We start from the raw sequence: 18,012 nt of genomic DNA, 5'->3' as shown, positions 1-18,012 counted from the left end.
GGGGGGGGGGGGGGGGGGGGGGGGGGCGTCGTGTACATACGTTATATTTATTGCGCCCGCAGTGACTGAGCGGCGGCTCGCGGCCCCGACCGCTGGACGCGCCAGCCGGTTGCCCTATTTACGATTATTGAGTTCGGCACATGTTGTTTTGTTTGACCTGAATTGTTATGATTTATTGTATGGTAACACTGGTGTGTCAATAAAGCAGTGGGTCTGGGACGCCGGGTGTTTGATTTGCCGTCGATATATATTATTATTATACTACATATTATTATGATACATCGGAATCGCGTTTCTTTCTGGGTCCAAAATTGAACGCGGGCATTTCGGTGCCTCCCGTGCTCGATCTGCGGTATATAACGATCGTATGAGAAATTATTGTAAATTCTGAACGTCATTTTGTAAAAGGAAAAATAAATAGTATAAGTTGAAATAAGAAAAGTTTTGATTGTCGCCTTTCTAAAATTGTGAATCCCAGCATAGCAAAACTCTGTCACCAGAGTCAAATGATATTTGAAAGTGAACTTTAAGTAGATCTGGGCAACATCAACCTCCATCCCAAAACTCGGGTTTACATCTCTAGGACATAAAGGCGCCAGAACCTGGAGGGCGCCTGACTTGTTCTTGTACTCCGGCGTTCGATACGAATATGACCCTGAATGGTATAAGGAAGTAAAGTTAAAAAAAAACGTGGTTTCTACTCCCAAAACATTTACGGTATCAGAGGAGGTAACAGAACAGAGACTAATTTTGTGTCACACCAATAAAAACCCACAGCAAAGCTGACAAAAGGTTGAAGACGTAAGGAATTGGCGCATTTTCTTCACAATTATTGTCCGTACCTATCATAAAAGAGCACTGTATTTAGGGGGATTACCAAATCATTATCATCAGCTCACGTCCCCACCGAGGGACTCCGACCCTACCGTAAGTTAGGGGTGACTAGGCCATAGTTAACAACGCTGGCCCACTGTGGGTAGACTTCAGACATATCATTGAATTTCTTGTGCATGCCCAGGTTACATTACGATGTTTCCTTCGCCGTAATACATCGGATAAATGTACATATTGGTACATGGAGGCACCGACGCTAAGTATATATTAACAGTGGTAAGTTCTCATATAAACAGTTCTATTATACACCTTATGATTTTCTTATTTCATTGCCCTTTACTGTCATCTCACGCCATAAATAAATTTATTATATTTTGCGTTAAGCATACGTATAAAATATTCGTCCGTGATTGTCTTCAAACACAATAAAATTAAAAATCATTTCATAGCAACATTGAATTAAAAAAAAAAACAAGTATCCTATGTGTCCTTCCAGGCTATGATCTACATCTATGATAAATTTCAGCGAGATCCATACAACCGTTTTGAAGGTACCTACCAACAAACATCCATCTTTCCATTTAATCATTCGCATTTATAATATTTGTAAGATTTAGGAATGCCAAGGTAGCGAAATACTTGGTAAGCAGAAAAAAATTTTAGGTAAGATGGTGATAATGTTTGATTTTGTGTCTACAGTGGACCTAGCAAGAATTTGTGACGAGCTAGCAAAGTATTAGTTTGTACAGCCACCTATCGGGCGTAAAGTACACTAAAAATCTCATACTTATTTTGACAACATTGGCGAACCAAAGCGCTTCTCGCAAATATTCGTGTTAGGCTCACTGGCCCTTTAAGCTGCAGTACTTCTACAAATAGAAGTAATCTGTTTAAGCCCAAATCCAGGTCCTTTATTCCCAGATTAGTAATCAGTAAATTTAACGCTGACACTCCTACTTTTTCTATACAAACCTTGTAAAAGGTCATAAAAGCAGTAGTAACGATTACAATATTTGGCAGTGATCCAAAAAACTAAACTCCAGGCAATATAAACAAAATTTCTACGTTCTAGTTAGATGATTAGGTGAATATTACGAAGGATTATCTCAATTGAATTATAGTTAGAAACGCACCAACATCCTAAAAAATCAAGCGAGGTTTCGTACGCCTTAAATATTCTAAGAAGATAAAGTAATGAACTAAAACTGCCTAAGGGGCGAGGTGCTACAATTGTCAACAATAAAGATATGTTTTCTGGAACTTCTTTGAATCCTAACGAATCAACATTAAAGTCGATCGAAGCTAGTTTAGTTGTCAGTGGTTTTGTTGACTAACTCTTGTCAAACACCTCAATGTATTCCACAACGCAAAGACTTCGCCGCACTACTATTCCCGTCTTTTACGATCTGTTAGGAGGTGGTCTTACATATATAATACTTCACATACGACTTCTTTCCTCTCATCATCTATCCTTGCTTATCTAGTGAATGTATGTGCAGTAGCTCAATCTTTCTTCAACGTTGTTTCAATTAAGCGTATAAATTGTGTGTTATTGTTGCATATTACATGTTTATATACGCATTATGCCAACGCAATCATCATTGCTGTATTTTTGTATGGCAGTCGGCTCTACGCCTACGATGTTTCCGCTCGGACGAACGGTGCGTCATGCGACGCAAGGGTTGCTGTTTTTCATGAACCGATTACGTCAGTTACTTCAATCCTACACGCTTATTCTTCTGTAATATTCCTTATCCTTAACCCAATTGTGACGTCACAGCGAGGCGTATTAGAAATTCTGAGTAAAAGCGGAGCCGGCGTGACGCGAAAATTGCAATGACAGTGATCTAAAAATAAGGTCGCCGGCGTCGCGCCGCCCGCGCCCATCGCGTTCTGGGCAGCGCGCGCCGCCAGTCGAGGTACGATCGCCGCGAGCTTCACACGAACGATCCCAGCAACAGCAGCAGCAGCCATGGTGTACGAGAGCGACTTCTATACGACGCGCCGCCCCTACCGGCCCAGCAGCTACAGCGTCACGGTAAGTCCGCATTCTTCCCCGCCGAGCGTGCACCCGCTCCACACTCTCCCGGGAGCCGGACGCCCCTCGCACCGACTCTCTCGCATGTCCCAACTCACCCCCGTCACGGCCTAGCTGCCCCGGTGTCGACATCGGATCTCATAAAGCGCACACGACGCGCGCCGCGAGCTTGTAAACATCGCTTGTTAGGGCGCTCGGTGTAGGGCTCGGTAGGATTGCAGGGAAGTGGGTCAGATCGAATCGAGAAAATGAAACGCGAAAGCGAAGTCGGCGAGCGCGCCAAATATAGGCACGGCTGGAGGCGACGGCCGCGCGACTAACGGCGAGTTCTCCGCTTGCAGCGGCAGTCGGCCGGCGACTGGGAGAAGGTGCCGTTCGTGCCGCGACCGAGCCTGGTGCCCGACCCGGTGACGGCGTTCGGCCGGCGCGGGCGGGCAGGCGCGCGCTCCTCGGTGCTCGACCCGGTTACGCGGCAGAACATCCCACCGAAGCCGGAGTCGAAGCTGGCCCCGCTCGCGCCTTACGTGTCCCCACGCGAGCAGACCCGCGAACGCGTGCTGGCAGCGGTGGGGCACCGCGAGCGCGCCTTCGAGGCGGACCCGCTGGGCACGCCGCGTGACCACATGGACGTGCTGCTAGCTCACGCACACGGCAGGCCGCTGCACGCGGCGCGCCGCCATGTATACTACAGCAACTACGCGAGCTACTGAGGGGTCGCGGGGTGTCGTGTGTCGCTTTCGCTATTAGTCAGTCGCTAGGCCGGGCGGGGTGGGTGCGAGGGCGTGGCTAAGGGCGCGGTTGTTGCAGACGCCGCGGCACTACGTGGTGGCGGACCGCGAGCCGCTGCCGCGCCGCGCCGAGGAGCAGTACTCATACTCGTATTCGAGCACCAGCGAGCGGTCGACGGGCAGTGGCCTGCCGCAGCGCAGCTCGTACAGCAGCAGCGTGGAGCGTCGCGCGGGCAGCGGCCCCGGCGGATACAGCTACACCAGCGAGCGCTCCAGCAGCCTGGGCGGCCCTAGCGGCTACTCCTACTCCTCTACCAGCAGCGGCCGCCTGCCCTACGGCACCACCTACCGCCACTACTCGTACCGCGTGTAGCGCTCCGGCTCCCGCCCCCAGCCCCACGCCCGTCCTAACTCCCGCACCGCCCCAACCCCCAACACTATCTAACCTATCAGTATTCGCTAACGCAATGTGATCGCTCTACTTTACGTTCGAAAGAAGACGTGAATCATAGAGCTTGTTTGATGTTTTAGTGTTAAATTATTTAATCACAAATGTTATTTAGACTGAGATTGTAATAAAGCTTGCATTTTCTAATCTCTTCTTTCTTTGTGCCGCTCCTGGGGTCAGAGTCGTTGACGGACACGATATCTGTTTACTAACAAATTGTTTGACTTATTGACAAGTTTCTAAAACTAAATTAAATAATTTTTTTTTGACGTGAATATAATTAAGATGTATTGTATTTAACAAGCACATAGGACGTTCTTATAAAGAAAGGAGACGTGTTAATATAGACAAACAATTATCTTAGAAACAATGACAAAGTTGAGGATCTAATGTTGATCAACAACAAATGCTGGGTAAAAATAATGAACAATAAGTTCTCAAATCATAACCAAACAGAGTTTACTACATTACAAATACCTACATTTTTATAGCTCTATACAAGTTCGAATACTAGTTCTTTTAACTTAAGTCTAGCTAAACATTAAACAAACCATACACTTATTAGTTAATAATTAAACACAGTACACTTAACTTTTACAGAAAAAGTTTTTACACACAAAGTTACAATAATATTACTTAAACTCAATATATTACAAAATACAAATAACATTATAATTGACAAAGTTACCTGTTTCCATTGTGACGGCGATCGCAGCCGCTGACGTCGGTCTACTACCTATCTCCACTAGTGTCGTATTACAATACGCCGTACGTCACTTACATACCAAAGCTGTCACAGGTGAGTTGTCCAGTTTGAGGCCATCATGCTGTCACTTGTCATGGACACGGCATGCACAGACCATCATAGCACAGAGAATTCAATATGCAACAGCAATGCTACAGGCATGCACAGATCAATCATGTAAATACCACAGAGCAATCAGTATTCATCAGCTATGCTACCAGTATGCATGATCACAGCACAGAGTATTTAAAATACATCAGCAAGCTGTGCCTGACATGCACAGATCATGTAAATACCACTGAGTATAATTTTAAACGCATAAAAGACCATTGTAGATAGAATTTTTCGCAGGAGTAGAGTTTTACAGCACTGTCATTTTGCTTTGTTATCATTAGCACGACAGAAGATTGTAGAAGCTTTTTTAGACAATTAAAACTAAATATCATGCACGTACAGCTTAAAATATGTAGATATTGTATGGCGAAAAACTTACAAACGTGTAATTAACAACAGCGTAACATATACGATGATAAAGTATAGCCAAGTTACTTGACCAATGAACCTTCAAAGTACAGAATTTTTATCGTAAAGATTAAATCATAATTTTTTTCGTTTTTTAAAAAAGTGTTCAGTAAAGTAAACATGATTTGCATTCAAACTGTGAGTTCGCACTGCCGAATACAGAAAACACAATATTTTCTGACAGAGTACTTGGTCTGGAATTTATGACCGTTCCATTTTACCCGCCCATTTTTTTCAATGCAGTCTAAACGGCATTCCAAATTAACGAATATCATAGTATCTATAACATAATGCATAGTACTTAAATATGTTCATATCTAACAAAATAGAATTTCTTACGTTTGTTTTGCTCGTCACATTAAAAAAAAATATTTCTTGAAAATGATACGACAGAAATATAATTCAGCCAGCCTTGTTCCAATTCGTAAGGAATGCGTCTTCAGAACGTATAAATATTTAGTAGGTAACATTACCTTCTTTTCTTAATCAGAACTACTCAGTCCTTTGACTCATATAAATCAGGCTGGCAATATTTCTCATTTATTCGATACTTACATCGGACGATAGATAATCACATATATAATACTAGTATTTAGCATTTGTATATTATAAACAACCTAAAATAGTAATTTAATAGTTTAATGCAATAACTACGCCACACATAGATAATTTAATGGTGCATTTATTTTCACTAAGAGCCTTAGTTCTAAATATTATTCAATATTAAATGCTTTTCTTGGCAAAGGTTATCGGTTTCCAAGCACTTAATATTCCTGATAAATTCCTAAGCATTAGCCAAGATTTACTACAGTCATATCTAATTCAGGTACCAATTAAAATATTTATCTAAAATATTTCAACCCCCTCCCATAATCTCCCTGCCCTTATCCCGCTGTCCGGGTCGGGCACCAATTTTCCTCTTCGAGTAATTATCAATCGAAATTACATTTGGCGCGTCCAAAAAAAAGCTTGAACGCATGAGTATATTTCGCGCCATTTCTTATCAGCATCTGCTGCAAATGTTTTCTCTCGCATTTTTAAAATTCTACGAAAGCTAATTTATTAAATAGAATTATGAATAAAAGTAATGTAATGCAAGACTAAAACCACTCTCAAGGGAATAGGTTGTTGGCCGCGATCCAAAGGCCGGGCGAAGTAAACATAACATCTGTTGCGTCTTACACCAAACAATAAACCAATTTTGAACAATTTAACACTTCCATTGCTGCGTTTATTACACGGACGTAATCTAAAATTAACTTCCACAACGCAATGTATTTCGCTGCAAGGAAATTACGTGTTTTCGTAAATTAAGCTGAAATCCAATATGTTTTGCCCGTTACCTTATATAGAGATCAACGTAACAGAGAATTTTGTTTTTATGAAGAAAACATATTCGTAATGTTTAAATATGAAAGAGCATAAGTAAAAGGCTGTGTTTCCGCGATTTTACAATTAGCCTACTAGAAGATGCGGAAACGGCGTTCATAATAAAAAAAAAACTCGGTAGTAAATGCATATTCATTCTTAAAAATTGCCATAATAAATGCATATTCATTCTTAAATATTGCGGTTCAATACGCAATATTATATGCCAAAAGTCAAAGGAATTTTTTGAGTTGGTTCATAGTAAAACGTACTTCAGAACACATTTTTTTTAATCTGTAAGTTTCCTTAAAAAAATCGCATAGTCAAGCAAATTAAATGTCAACGTATTTTCATCAAAGGCACAGTATTTGTTTATCGAGTCTGAAAGAAAATTCCATATCCATAATAATAATATTTGTTTTAAACGTATCCAAAGATAACAAGAATTGTTATTGGATCGATTAACGACTCAAATATTTTACTACCTAACAGAATAAAGTTGCCAGTAATAACTGTTTATTACCAGCAAAAACTTTTTTAAACTGCATTTAATGCTTACTGCGTGTAATCCTGGCCACAAAAATTATTAATTGCCTTTATATTTTCTTTCTAAAATCACGAATAAAAACAAAAATACGCGAATGATACTACGTAGCAAGCGAGTTGTTATTCCGTCTAATTTTACTCTGACGGAGGATCGTTTGAGTCATCACGCTATTGATACGTGTAATAAAGTCCCCATGCATTTGGCTCGCCCTCGCATTCTACAAGCATCTTGCTTCGATTTGTTTTTTTGTAACGATGAAAAGATCACATTTACGCAACACTTCCTGATTTCTAATTTTAGGGCGCATATATCTATATTATTTTATATACTCTTTGATTGTATGCTGCCGATGTTCAATGTGCGTTCTAGAATCTAGCTTGTTGTAATGTACAGTACAACATACCAATGAGCTCCCGAAAAAGCCTTTGATTGTAATTTCAATGAGATACCTCTAAAGTTCACGTAATTTTTACGAGACATCAAATCATACTAATATTATAAATGCGAATGTTCAAATGGATGAATGGATGGATGAATATTTGTTAGAAGGATCTGTCCGAAATTTGGAATAGATTAAGAACATAGCCTGGAAGAACACATAGGCTGTCAATTTAGATTTTTTAAATTCCGCGAGGACGGAGTCGCACACGACAGCAAGTGAAGATTAAAATAAAAAATAATCGCATCCAAATCAGGTTATCTCTGTTGTTTGATTATACGAGATATTTTATGGATTGCGAGAATTAATAAACCTCCATGGTATGCAGAGTTCTTGAACATTTCACAACCCACTTGGTGAAACTATTCATTAATTTAAACAGGTGGCTTTAATTCGGCACGCGCAGTATGCTACAGGTGTGATATGGACTATCGGCATCTCGCCAAGATACCTACCATAAAGAATTTACTTTTAATAATAAAACAGAGAGAGAACACTCACAAATTCGTAACTTAGTTACTAATATTCATGCAAATACAACCTCGAAGCGAAGAATTTAGCGCATGTCTTTATATTTAGCTTTGTAAGTAAGCTTGTCATCTAGAATTTATTTCTCAACACAGCCGTTTCCACTATTAATCAAATAATTGCATTTCATCGTATTTAGTATCAAAGCAACGCTGGAATATTAATCTTTTTTATCATTAAATATTGGTCATTAGCAAACACAAGCTACCATCTGTTTTATATAATTCAATAGATTTTTTTTGATGGTAATTATTAAACGCAGTCTACTTTCAGGCCGAGTTGATCTACCGGCCGCAGGCTCGCGCGCTGACCCGACTCGCCACGTACCCCGAGCCACCCCATCACGTGGTGCGCGTGCGCGTGCGCCCCTCAGTTATCCTGCGCGAGCTTGACCGCATCGCCTACCGCCGCCGCCCCGCGCTCGGCGTCTCCGCTGTTGATGACTTCTTCCGCTCTGAATCTACGAAAGTAAGCCTAAATAATTTATTAATGGGTTCAAGCTTCATCTGCGCGTGAATGAATTTAAGTGGGCATGCAGTTGCGCTGGGGAAAACCCACTCTTCCATCTTATGTTAGTTTTATAATAGAATACGCTATTGTAACGACATTTAGCTATCGTTTTAAGACATACAAGACGTTGTAACAATGAAATGCAATGTTGACTTACAGCTGTTCGAGGATGAGACCCGTCGCATCCGTGCAGACACCGCGGCGCTGCTGCACCGCGCGCGTTCTGTAGTACCGCGCGCCAAGTCCGTCGCTCCACTTGATACCATCTACTCGTAAGTATTTGTTATAAAACCTCTAGAATTACTTAGCAGTAGTAACGAATTAGATAAAGTACCTCTTCAAAAAAAACTCTTGAACAAGTTTCAGAAGAAACGTAAAAATAATTAGTGACCTTTTCAACATTGTAATATAAAATGTGAGGTAAGCATTGAGTTCACCTTGAGTTTACCTTGTAATAATCATATCGAATGTACTTCATTCGTCAGGGTCAGTGGTAGTTTTCTATTTATAGTTGGGAACTATTTTTGGTTGACGTAACGGGACTAAAATAAACGCGCCATTGATGCAACCGCAACGCCTCGTTATTGACATTGACAGCTTATCACGCGGGACATCGTTCGGTAATTAGATCACACATACATGTTTAAATTTTTCTGCCATGCATAAATAGAAACAGTGTGAATTAGGACTTGCTGGGAATTTTAGATTTTCTTATTTACTTATTAATAAGTGGCCAAAATGAAATCCATTAACTTAGCGAAACTATTACACCCTTCAACGTGTTCTAGTTAAATGTGGTTTCACAATACAATTTGAATCGAATTTTTGATTCATTACATATGGGACATTGTGAAATTTGATATCCTACTCAATGCTTTGTTATTAAATACACTGAAAGCCGTCTTAAAGTAGAATAGTTAAACTTTAATTAAAAGGTTTTTACAATTCTTGGGTCAACTGTTGTCTAAGATATTTCAAGCACTGATGTGTGTTTCCGGCGTGGGTGTAGCGTTGCCAGCCAAAAGCGCGCGCTAACGCTACGCACAAACTTCTGCACACCGTTTTAATTATAGATTGGTTAAATGCCAGCTAATGTTTGTCTACAGTTCGAATGAAAATGTTTCTACGTTTTATTTGAATTAAGAATGTTTTTGATTCGCTAATGTAAAATTAATGATGCTTCTAACGAGCATTGTAATTATCTTTGTACCGTCAAGAAAAGTTAAAGTCTAAAAGTAACTCGCCTCGGAGGAAATGATATAATAGTAAAGTTTATTTTATGCTAACCTCGGTGAGCAATGTACTAACCTTGTTATTTTATGTGCTTTTTCATGTAACATTTTCTTAGTATTTATACGAAATATTACGAAGGAGTTTTGCTTGTCATGTATTCCAGGTACTCCTACGGCGAACCTATTCCTTACCGCTTCAGCAACGACGCGTACGTAGCAAAACTTCTACTACCCCTCCGCAGCGTGGCCGACAGCATCCACAACATTTCCTACTACAATGAGCCAGCTAAGAAGTTCACAGGTACCGGCGCAGGTTCGACTAACTACAATACGATATCTAACAGACTAAATGTTAATGTACGGTTTTCCCACTTCCGTATGTGTCCGGACTAACAGCTAGAACCAGCTTGCCCCTGTAACCTCGAGGTGTTCCCCAGGACGTGGTCACCTCGCGTGCGTGCACTACTCGGGCAATAGGGCCTTCACCAACCGCCGGCCGCTCTACAAGGAGCTCAGCATCAGAGACGATGTAAACCTGCTATCGTTTTATGCGAAGAATAGGCTCGCAGCTGCCGGTTTGGAGGGCGAAAAAGCCACAGGTATTTTGGACAGTAGTATCATAGCTAGAGCTCGCTTCGCCCTACGCATAATTCTATTAAAGATAATTTAAAATAACGAGGGCCTTGTAAGTAAACTGAATATTAAAAACCATGTAAATAGCAACATCTTAGCAATCTTTTATAGAAGTCACGTAATGAAAGTACGTTTTCATTTTAAATTCATTATTTTTGTCACTTGTTTTAGTTAACTGAACATAAGTTGTTATTCTGTGATTAATCTGTAGAAAAGACATACATTTTAATAGAATGTTAGAATTCCTTAATTTTTAGTACAAGACTATTATAATTAAAGGAATAAAACCTGTGAAAATTCTAGGTATGAATTAGAAAATCCTTGAGAATCCACACGTAGCTCTACCTACATAGTTTAGAGTTGTTAGTTAATAAAATTATCCCCAGATTATAAAGAATTGGCATTCCAAAAAAATTACACTAATATTTTTTCTTATTCCTTAAAGTCTGTTACAGTGGTTTACTTATTTGGCCGTAGAATCGTCTAAAATTCGCTTCTTCGCTCCGAAGCTATCGGTGCATAAAACGAGCAGTAATAAAAATCAAATGGTATAAACGGTATCTAACACTGCGTGTGGTGTCTCTTACAGCGGGCGGCGCGCAGCAACAGCCGTCGGCGGCGCAGTGCGCGTAGCTCGGCCGCGAACTCGACCCGCGTAGCTAGGGAGAGGGCACATCACTAGGGCTCGCTCACATCACTTTGCTCCATGCTATTTATTGTCTATGGCTCTTTAAATCCCTGTCATGATTTCATTTTTTTTAAATAGATAAATTAAAGTTTTATAATACAAATAACAATCCTATAAATCATGAAATGAAAACACAAATTAAAAAAAATAATAATGTGTAAATTTCATAGCATAACTTAGAGTTCTTTTGCAACCATAATAAATGACATGGACATCTTAGCTTATATTTGGTTAAAATCGGCCCATTGTCTGCTCTGAGCCCCTAGCTACGCCTAGAGACCGACTTCGCGCTCTCTGATCTCGGTATAACACCCTCCGACTAACACAGATCATATATTTTTTATCATTTTATCAATTGCTATATTTTTTTTAATATTTACGAACGACAACATTTGTTAAAAATGAATGTTGTGAGAACGCGGTCTGTCCGCCACTTTACCGGTAATCGAGACGTCTCGTTTTCCATTTAACAGAACTGATTTTAACAATAAATATTTTGTCACATTTTTAGTTGTTTTAATTTGTTTGCATGTTGTAGTAGTTTAGATTTGTACCCTTTTCATGCTTGAAATTCCATGCTTGTTAATGCTATGCTGTCTAGACTAAACATTTTAATTGATTATAGTAAATATTTATAATATTATGGTATAATACGAGAACAATTGTACATAAGAAGAGGACTAGTGTAAAAATGCTTGAATCACCACCACAACGTTGCAGTAATATGAAAGACAGTAGTATATATCGTACAGTTTGGGAACCACATCATGCAAGTTGCCTGTGTGTGCACGGTACACAAAACGCCAGCGTATGCCAACATCATTCACGCTCCACAGCATGAAACACTTAGAAGGAGAAAAATCAAAGCAAAACTTGTATTTAAAAAATTTCATCGAGCTTTAGAAGCTGTGATTACGGCTAACTTCATTCATGAGCGACTAGTGTGTCATACGCTAACTGAATCAATGATATTTGGCATAAATAACCCAGAAATGTCTAGCTTTGTGAGAGGCAGAAGCTAATCATTTCTTGAAAGGTCATTGCTATAGTAGCCACTTTAACATTGGCCGCGGTGCAGTGAAGCTGCTGCCGTGGAGGCCAAGCCGCAAGTTCCAGGCGCCATCGATGATGGAGGACCCCGGGTTAGAGCTGAAAGCAGCAAAGGCAGAGCGCGCGGCTCGCTTCAGGGCTACTACAGCGGAGCCGGTCCTTGCACCAGCAGCGGATTTGGCCGAAATCAAAAGGAAAAGGCAGGAAGAGGCTCGTGCCGCTGAAGAAAAGTGAGTATAATTTGTTTAATCTATATGTGACTTTTTAACATATTTCTTTGTAAGATTGTAAATAATAAAGTGTGACTATTTTTAAAGGGCTCTGAAAGAAGAGGCAAAACGTGAATTAGAACGCAAGGCTCAGGTAAAATGATAACAATTATTAATGATTTGATGGAAATCCGGATTATCAAAAAATAAAAAAAAATATTTCGTACAGGCGGAAAGAGAGGCCGCTGAAAAAAAGAGAGCGGAGGAAGAAGCCCGAAAAGCTGAAGAAGCCAAACGCAAAGCTGAAGAAGAAGCTAGAATAGCCGAAGAAGAAGCAAGAAAAGCGGAAGAGGCTAGGAAAGCCGCAGAAGAAGCCAAACGAGCGGAAGAAGCTAGATTAGCAGAAGAAGCTAGAAAAGCCGAAGAAGCAAGACTGGCAGAGGAGGCAAGGCTGGCAGAAGAAGCTCGCCTTGCAGAAGAAGCACGATTGGCTGAAGAAGCCAGACTGGCCGAAGAGGCACGATTAGCTGAGGAAGCAAGACTCGCTGAAGAAGCCAGATTGGCAGAGGAAGCGAAACTAGCTGAAGAAGCTAGGTTGGCTGAAGAGGAACGGCTAGCTGAACAGAGAAGACAAGAGGAACTGGTGCGCTTAGAAGAATTTGAGAGACAAGCACAAGAAGAACGTGAAGCAGAATTAGCAAGACAGGTAATGTTGTTTGTAAATTAAATTCATCAATCGATATAATCGAAATTTAAAAGATTGCAGCGTGCAAATTGGAATATAACATAATAAAAAGATAAATCAATGTTAACAGGCTGCAGAGTTGGCTGAAATTGCTAGACAAGAATCTGAGTTGGCTGCCCAGCGTCTGGAAGAATTATCACACAGTGCCTCTAGTGACAATGTTACTGAGGTTGAAGCAAGGTAATGTCTATAACTGAATTATTTTAAAAGCCACATAATGAAGGAGTCTTAATACGCAATTTCTTTTCCAGGAATATATGTGGTTTCTATAGATAAGTGTGTATTTTGAAAAAAACAATCTTACTGTTTTCTTACAGCGATATACCTGAAGTGGAAACACAACCGATCGTAGAGGAGCCAGAGAGTCCGGAGATCATAGCTGATGCAGTGCCGGAACAAACCGACGCGGCGGCGGAAGTCAGTGAAGATGAACAAGCTGAGCCCGATGTTACGGACGAAGAATAAACCGTCTATCACTTAAATTTGTAATTTATTTAAAGCGAGTTACGTAAGAATGGTATTAATCTTGTTTTGAGTGACTGAAATATAAATATTTATTTGAAAAAAAAAAACAAAAAATGTCTTTGTGTAATTAATACGATTGTAAAATCAACTCTACAAAAATTGTTCCGAGTCGAATATTCTATTTTAACCAAATTGTGGTTCTAGAATATAAATATTCTAACGTGTAATTGTTAATTTTTTATGTAATTATAGCATTCTTCTTGTGCGCATTTTGTTTTTTAGGATTTGAAATACATATTAATTTTTATAGATTTTTGGATGACTATTCATGACTCATGTATTAGCAATATACCTGAGTGGTGTTATAATTATTGTTTGCTATCTACTCTTGAGTTGTTAACTTTCCTGTCAGTAATTAAATTACGAGACCGTGAGAGTAATGTTTTATATCAAGAAACCTTTTAAAATATGGTTAACAAATAATTTCGTTTTATTTTGTAATGTTTTGTATCAAAAGTTTATTAACAATAAAAGACATATTAAAATATTGTAGTTTTTTTTTATAAAATGAGCGTCACAGCTTTTTAAGGTATAAGATTTTGCATTCTGTGTTCAGAGGACCGACGACTACAGTGCATTTGTAACGATAAATTATTATAACTTATAATTTGAAGTGTTTCCGATCGGTCGACCGAAGAAACAATGCAAATAAGTTAGGTTTGGTGCGTATCTAATTACCTCTGCGTACAATACTATAAATATAATTAGATAACAGAGAAAGCGGCTCTCAACTTCGCGGAAGTCACTGCGAAGAAATTTTTGTGCTCAGAAGCAAATTGAAATTCGGTGCTTCGATGAATCTTTGTTATCTATAGTAGTTTTGTCTATGGTGCGAAAATGACAGTTCATCATTATTAAAAAATTATGTTTTGTCTATAATTTTTATAACCTAAAATTCAAACTTAGAAGATATAAACATTGTTTTATTGGTTAATTTTGCTGTTTAAAATATTGAAATATGGGGAAAAAAGATAAAAAAACATCAAAAGCAAACGTATTTAAGGTAGCAGGAGCAAAAAGCTTAAAGAAAACTAAAGCGAAGGCAGTAAATCTGGGATTAAAAAATGTAAGTTTAATATATCGAGTTCTTCATATGAATATAAAGATATCACAACGCAATAATTTCAAACATAGAGTTATAAGTGTTATCCTTACAGATTAAACAAAAAATAGGCGAAATAGATAAACAATTTCTTGATATTAAGAAAAATGTGGATTCAAATAAAACGCAGCCCAAAAATAATGTAAAAGCATTACAAAAACAAACTGTGAAGAATGTAACTAAAGAGGAGGTTGCAAAAACTGCTGAAGATATTGTTAAAATGGATTTATAAAGTTAGCTCTAATATTTATTGTAAGATATAAATTTTTATACTGTTATTTCTTTTTTTTTCATTTTAAACTTAACCTCCTTATTGAATATGGTCCGAAATGTCTGAATGGCAAAAAATACTCATGATTTATGCTAGCACATTTTTGAATTGCCTTAGCTTATCCAATTTTAATCTTGTCCTTAACCAAAAAAGGGAAATATAAAAAATCATTTTTAATGTAATATTATCACAGTTGGAATGTTTATTAAAATCTAATTTTACAAAATAAACAGTTTTAAACAAACACATAAGTCAGATCCACTCCGTAATGGTTACCCTGAAGTTAATTCTTGTACCTCACAAGCAGTATTAATTAAGTAACTCCATTCCAATGTTAAATTCACTCCATAAGGTATCAATATAAGAACACTAGCTTTATTTTCATAACTTAACTAATTATAAAAGTTTAATACAAAGATAAATAATATAAATACATGTTATTACAAATATATTTTTTTCGTAACTCAATTAGTTGTGTATTTTATGAAATAATTCTTAAAAATTAAGAACAATTATTATTAACAAGTATTAATAGATTATACAGTGGATACAAAGGAAATACACACAAATATACACAATACTAAATATACAATTATCTTATATTAATTCTTAAAGTATATTAAAAAAACACTAATTATTTCTTCTTCTCTTAACATAAGTAATAAGTAATCTGCCTTTAACATCTCACATGCTGTCACAATTATTTTTGTATTAAAACAAACTCACCAGATGGTTTGGGGGTGCTGAATATTTTGAAAAATCAATCTTTATAATACTTTAATAAATCATACCTTTCAAGATATTCAAGGGCCTTTTCATCCCAGTTATTGTTGTTGACAGTACGTGGACTTGGGTGGGGAAGATATAGTACCTAAAAGGTTAAAGTTATTTTAATAAGAGCCATATTATTGGTTAATCTTACTAATATTATAGGTGCAAATGTATCTCCAGAGGGGCTGAATGGATCACACTAAAATTTGGCATAGATATAGAAAATAGCCTGAAAGAACACATAGGTTAGATTAATTTTATTTTAATTATGCATGGACGCAACACGTGACAGCTATTAGTACATACATCTGATCATTGGGGGTTTGATATGTAAGCAAATTATTTCAGTTATGCACTAATATTTTAGACAAGAACAAATAATTAATAGGCTAAAAATTACTTCACAAACATACCTTAATAGTTTTCCCTTTAGATGGTAGATATGCTTCAATTGCTTTGTGTGCACGAGTTTCACAAAACTTGCCAACAGCAATGATGGTTTGCACATTATAAAGTTCCAAAACTTTAATAAAGATTGGATCACAAATTTCATACAATGCTTTCATTTCAGTTACCTGCAAAGCAATGGACAGTGATTTTGTAAGAAACTCATCCAATTTTATAGTTATAAAATTTGGTGATTTTTTTAATATTAGCCATATTCTATTAAAAAATGATTACTTTGAAGTCACCAGGGGTAAGGTTGCAGCCGTTGGTCTTCATCCATTGCTGATTTAAATAGTTGTAGACAAAACTTGATTCAAAAAACTTCTCAGGAGTTCCACATATTTCTTTAAGTAAGCCCCAGAATCTTTTGCCACTTATCTGTAATTAGGTTTAAATATACAAAAAAACATAATGATGTATAAATGTTTAGTATACAAAATATTGTAAAAAGTGCTGACTGTAACTTTAAAGTATTAACTAATAGAAATTATTAATTTACCTCAGTTCTAGTACATTCAAAACCTCTAACAGGACGAGTTTCCAATTCTTTAGGAGGCTTTCCGACAGGCCCTTCTATACCCAACCATTCTCTCACAGAACTTACATCTCCAAAAGGTACCTGCATGAATTTTAAGGCCATTTTTCACTTCAAATAATACCATAGAGATCAAGAAAAATTATTTCAATAAATAAAGGTGTATTTAAATATTTTTCGACAAATTCCATCGTCACTGGTAAAGCCAAACAATATCTACAATCAAGATTTTTTTTTGGGCCCGCAACAAATTTAGTATTACTCCTATATATGTACAATAAATAAATGATAACTCATTTTACTTACGCCAGTTTGTGACATTCCAAAAGGTCCTGGATTCATTCCAAAAAACATTATAGATTTTTTTGTATTACAATATTTACGAACGTACATTTCAAAAGTATGTCTTGCGTATATCGTTGGATTATAAATGCATTTTATAGCTGCAGGAAATTGGAATATTTCAAGTTTGTTGTTTAGGTCATCAATCAAATGAAGGAACTCAGTACTTAAATCTTCGACTTCTTTGTTCTCATTTTCCAAAACTAGTGGTTTTTCGCAAAAGAAAGTGGAGACAACTTCTGTGGTCATGTTAATGAATACTTTTTAATACATCTGTATTATAAAAAGACAGTTAGTTCACTTTAAATTATTTCCTTGGATCGTAAACTGTTTATTATCCGCGCCATTTTCAAAGAAATAATAAAAGTGAATCAGAAATAATAATTTATGTCGAGAAAAGTAAAATAAATTCGATTCCCATTAACATGGAATCGATGCCACTGAACTCTGAACTAAAATCTATAAAAACAAACAAATGTTTACAAAATACAAGTGAACAAGTGTTTAATTTGAAATAGCGATGGCACGACAAAAGCGAATGTGATAAGCAGTGATAAGCTTATGCCAGGAAGTAAAAAGTCTTTGTGTTTCGTTTTTAGCTTCAACTTTTTTTTACTCGTGTTTTATTCGTTTAAACTAGAGTACTTTTTATAGCATTTAGCTTTTTTTAATAAATAACTTAATTTTTTACATTAAATTCAAAATTCATGGCTTAGCCTCGAAGAAAAACTTGTTACAGTATCCGATCCAATCCG

At 37.6% G+C, this 18,012-nt stretch overlaps 2 protein-coding genes and 1 long non-coding RNA gene across 6 annotated transcripts; 2 read left to right on the top strand and 1 right to left on the bottom strand.

Annotated features, from left to right (window-relative positions):
• The first annotated feature begins 2,700 nt into the window (after positions 1 to 2,700).
• Positions 2,701 to 13,971, top strand: LOC106120122 (protein anoxia up-regulated). Of its 4 annotated transcripts, none has more exons than XM_013315335.1 (11): positions 2,704 to 2,872; positions 4,764 to 4,847; positions 8,471 to 8,665; positions 8,867 to 8,979; positions 10,104 to 10,252; positions 10,377 to 10,538; positions 12,339 to 12,540; positions 12,628 to 12,673; positions 12,749 to 13,225; positions 13,335 to 13,444; positions 13,582 to 13,969. In XM_013315335.1, exons 1-11 carry the CDS (start codon positions 2,807 to 2,809, stop codon positions 13,727 to 13,729), a joined length of 1,752 nt encoding a protein of 583 aa, XP_013170789.1. In that variant the 5' UTR covers positions 2,704 to 2,806; the 3' UTR covers positions 13,730 to 13,969. The 4 variants fall into 4 exon arrangements, with proteins under 4 accessions (XP_013170791.1, XP_013170789.1, XP_013170792.1 ...); XM_013315336.1 differs by having other exon boundaries at positions 2,706 to 2,872; positions 10,104 to 10,240; positions 13,582 to 13,968; XM_013315337.1 differs by lacking the exon at positions 4,764 to 4,847 and having other exon boundaries at positions 2,701 to 2,872; positions 13,582 to 13,971.
• A 729-nt stretch (positions 13,972 to 14,700) lies between these two features.
• LOC106120050 (uncharacterized) lies at positions 14,701 to 15,169 on the top strand. Its single transcript, XR_001227978.1, has 2 exons — positions 14,701 to 14,855; positions 14,947 to 15,169. It is a non-coding gene; the product is annotated as an uncharacterized LOC106120050 (long non-coding RNA).
• Positions 15,170 to 15,801: 632 nt separating this feature from the next.
• Smug (Single-strand-selective monofunctional uracil-DNA glycosylase) lies at positions 15,802 to 17,950 on the bottom strand. The gene is made up of 5 exons (XM_013315709.1): positions 17,222 to 17,950; positions 16,880 to 16,999; positions 16,615 to 16,758; positions 16,347 to 16,508; positions 15,802 to 16,033 (listed from the first exon to the last, which is right to left on the bottom strand). Exons 1-5 carry the CDS (start codon positions 17,504 to 17,506, stop codon positions 15,923 to 15,925), a joined length of 822 nt encoding a protein of 273 aa, XP_013171163.1. The 5' UTR covers positions 17,507 to 17,950; the 3' UTR covers positions 15,802 to 15,922.
• Between the last annotated feature and the right edge of the window lie 62 nt (positions 17,951 to 18,012).

This window comes from Papilio xuthus, unplaced genomic scaffold, assembly GCF_000836235.2.
Source record: "Papilio xuthus unplaced genomic scaffold, Pxut_1.1 DF826961.1, whole genome shotgun sequence".
Taxonomy (NCBI): Eukaryota; Metazoa; Arthropoda; class Insecta; order Lepidoptera; family Papilionidae; genus Papilio; species Papilio xuthus.
This window is presented reverse-complemented; position numbering and strand designations above follow the sequence as displayed.

What these genes read in the sequence shown, in the direction of transcription:
- LOC106120122 (XM_013315335.1), top strand. Translation starts at nt 2,807, where the DNA reads ATGGTGTACGAGAGCGACTTCTATACGACGCGCCGCCCCTACCGGCCC. An exon ending in GTTCACAGGTACCGGCGCAG is followed by an intron (nt 10,253 to 10,376) that starts GTTCGACTAACT and finishes GGTGTTCCCCAG; the next exon opens with GACGTGGTCACCTCGCGTGC. An exon ending in GGAGGGCGAAAAAGCCACAG is followed by an intron (nt 10,539 to 12,338) that starts GTATTTTGGACA and finishes GCCGCGGTGCAG; the next exon opens with TGAAGCTGCTGCCGTGGAGG.
- Smug (XM_013315709.1), bottom strand. Translation starts at nt 17,506, where the DNA reads ATGACCACAGAAGTTGTCTCCACTTTCTTTTGCGAAAAACCACTAGTT. An exon ending in TTGGAATGTCACAAACTGGC is followed by an intron (nt 17,000 to 17,221) that starts GTAAGTAAAATG and finishes AAATTCATGCAG; the next exon opens with GTACCTTTTGGAGATGTAAG. An exon ending in TTGAATGTACTAGAACTGAG is followed by an intron (nt 16,759 to 16,879) that starts GTAAATTAATAA and finishes ACCTAATTACAG; the next exon opens with ATAAGTGGCAAAAGATTCTG.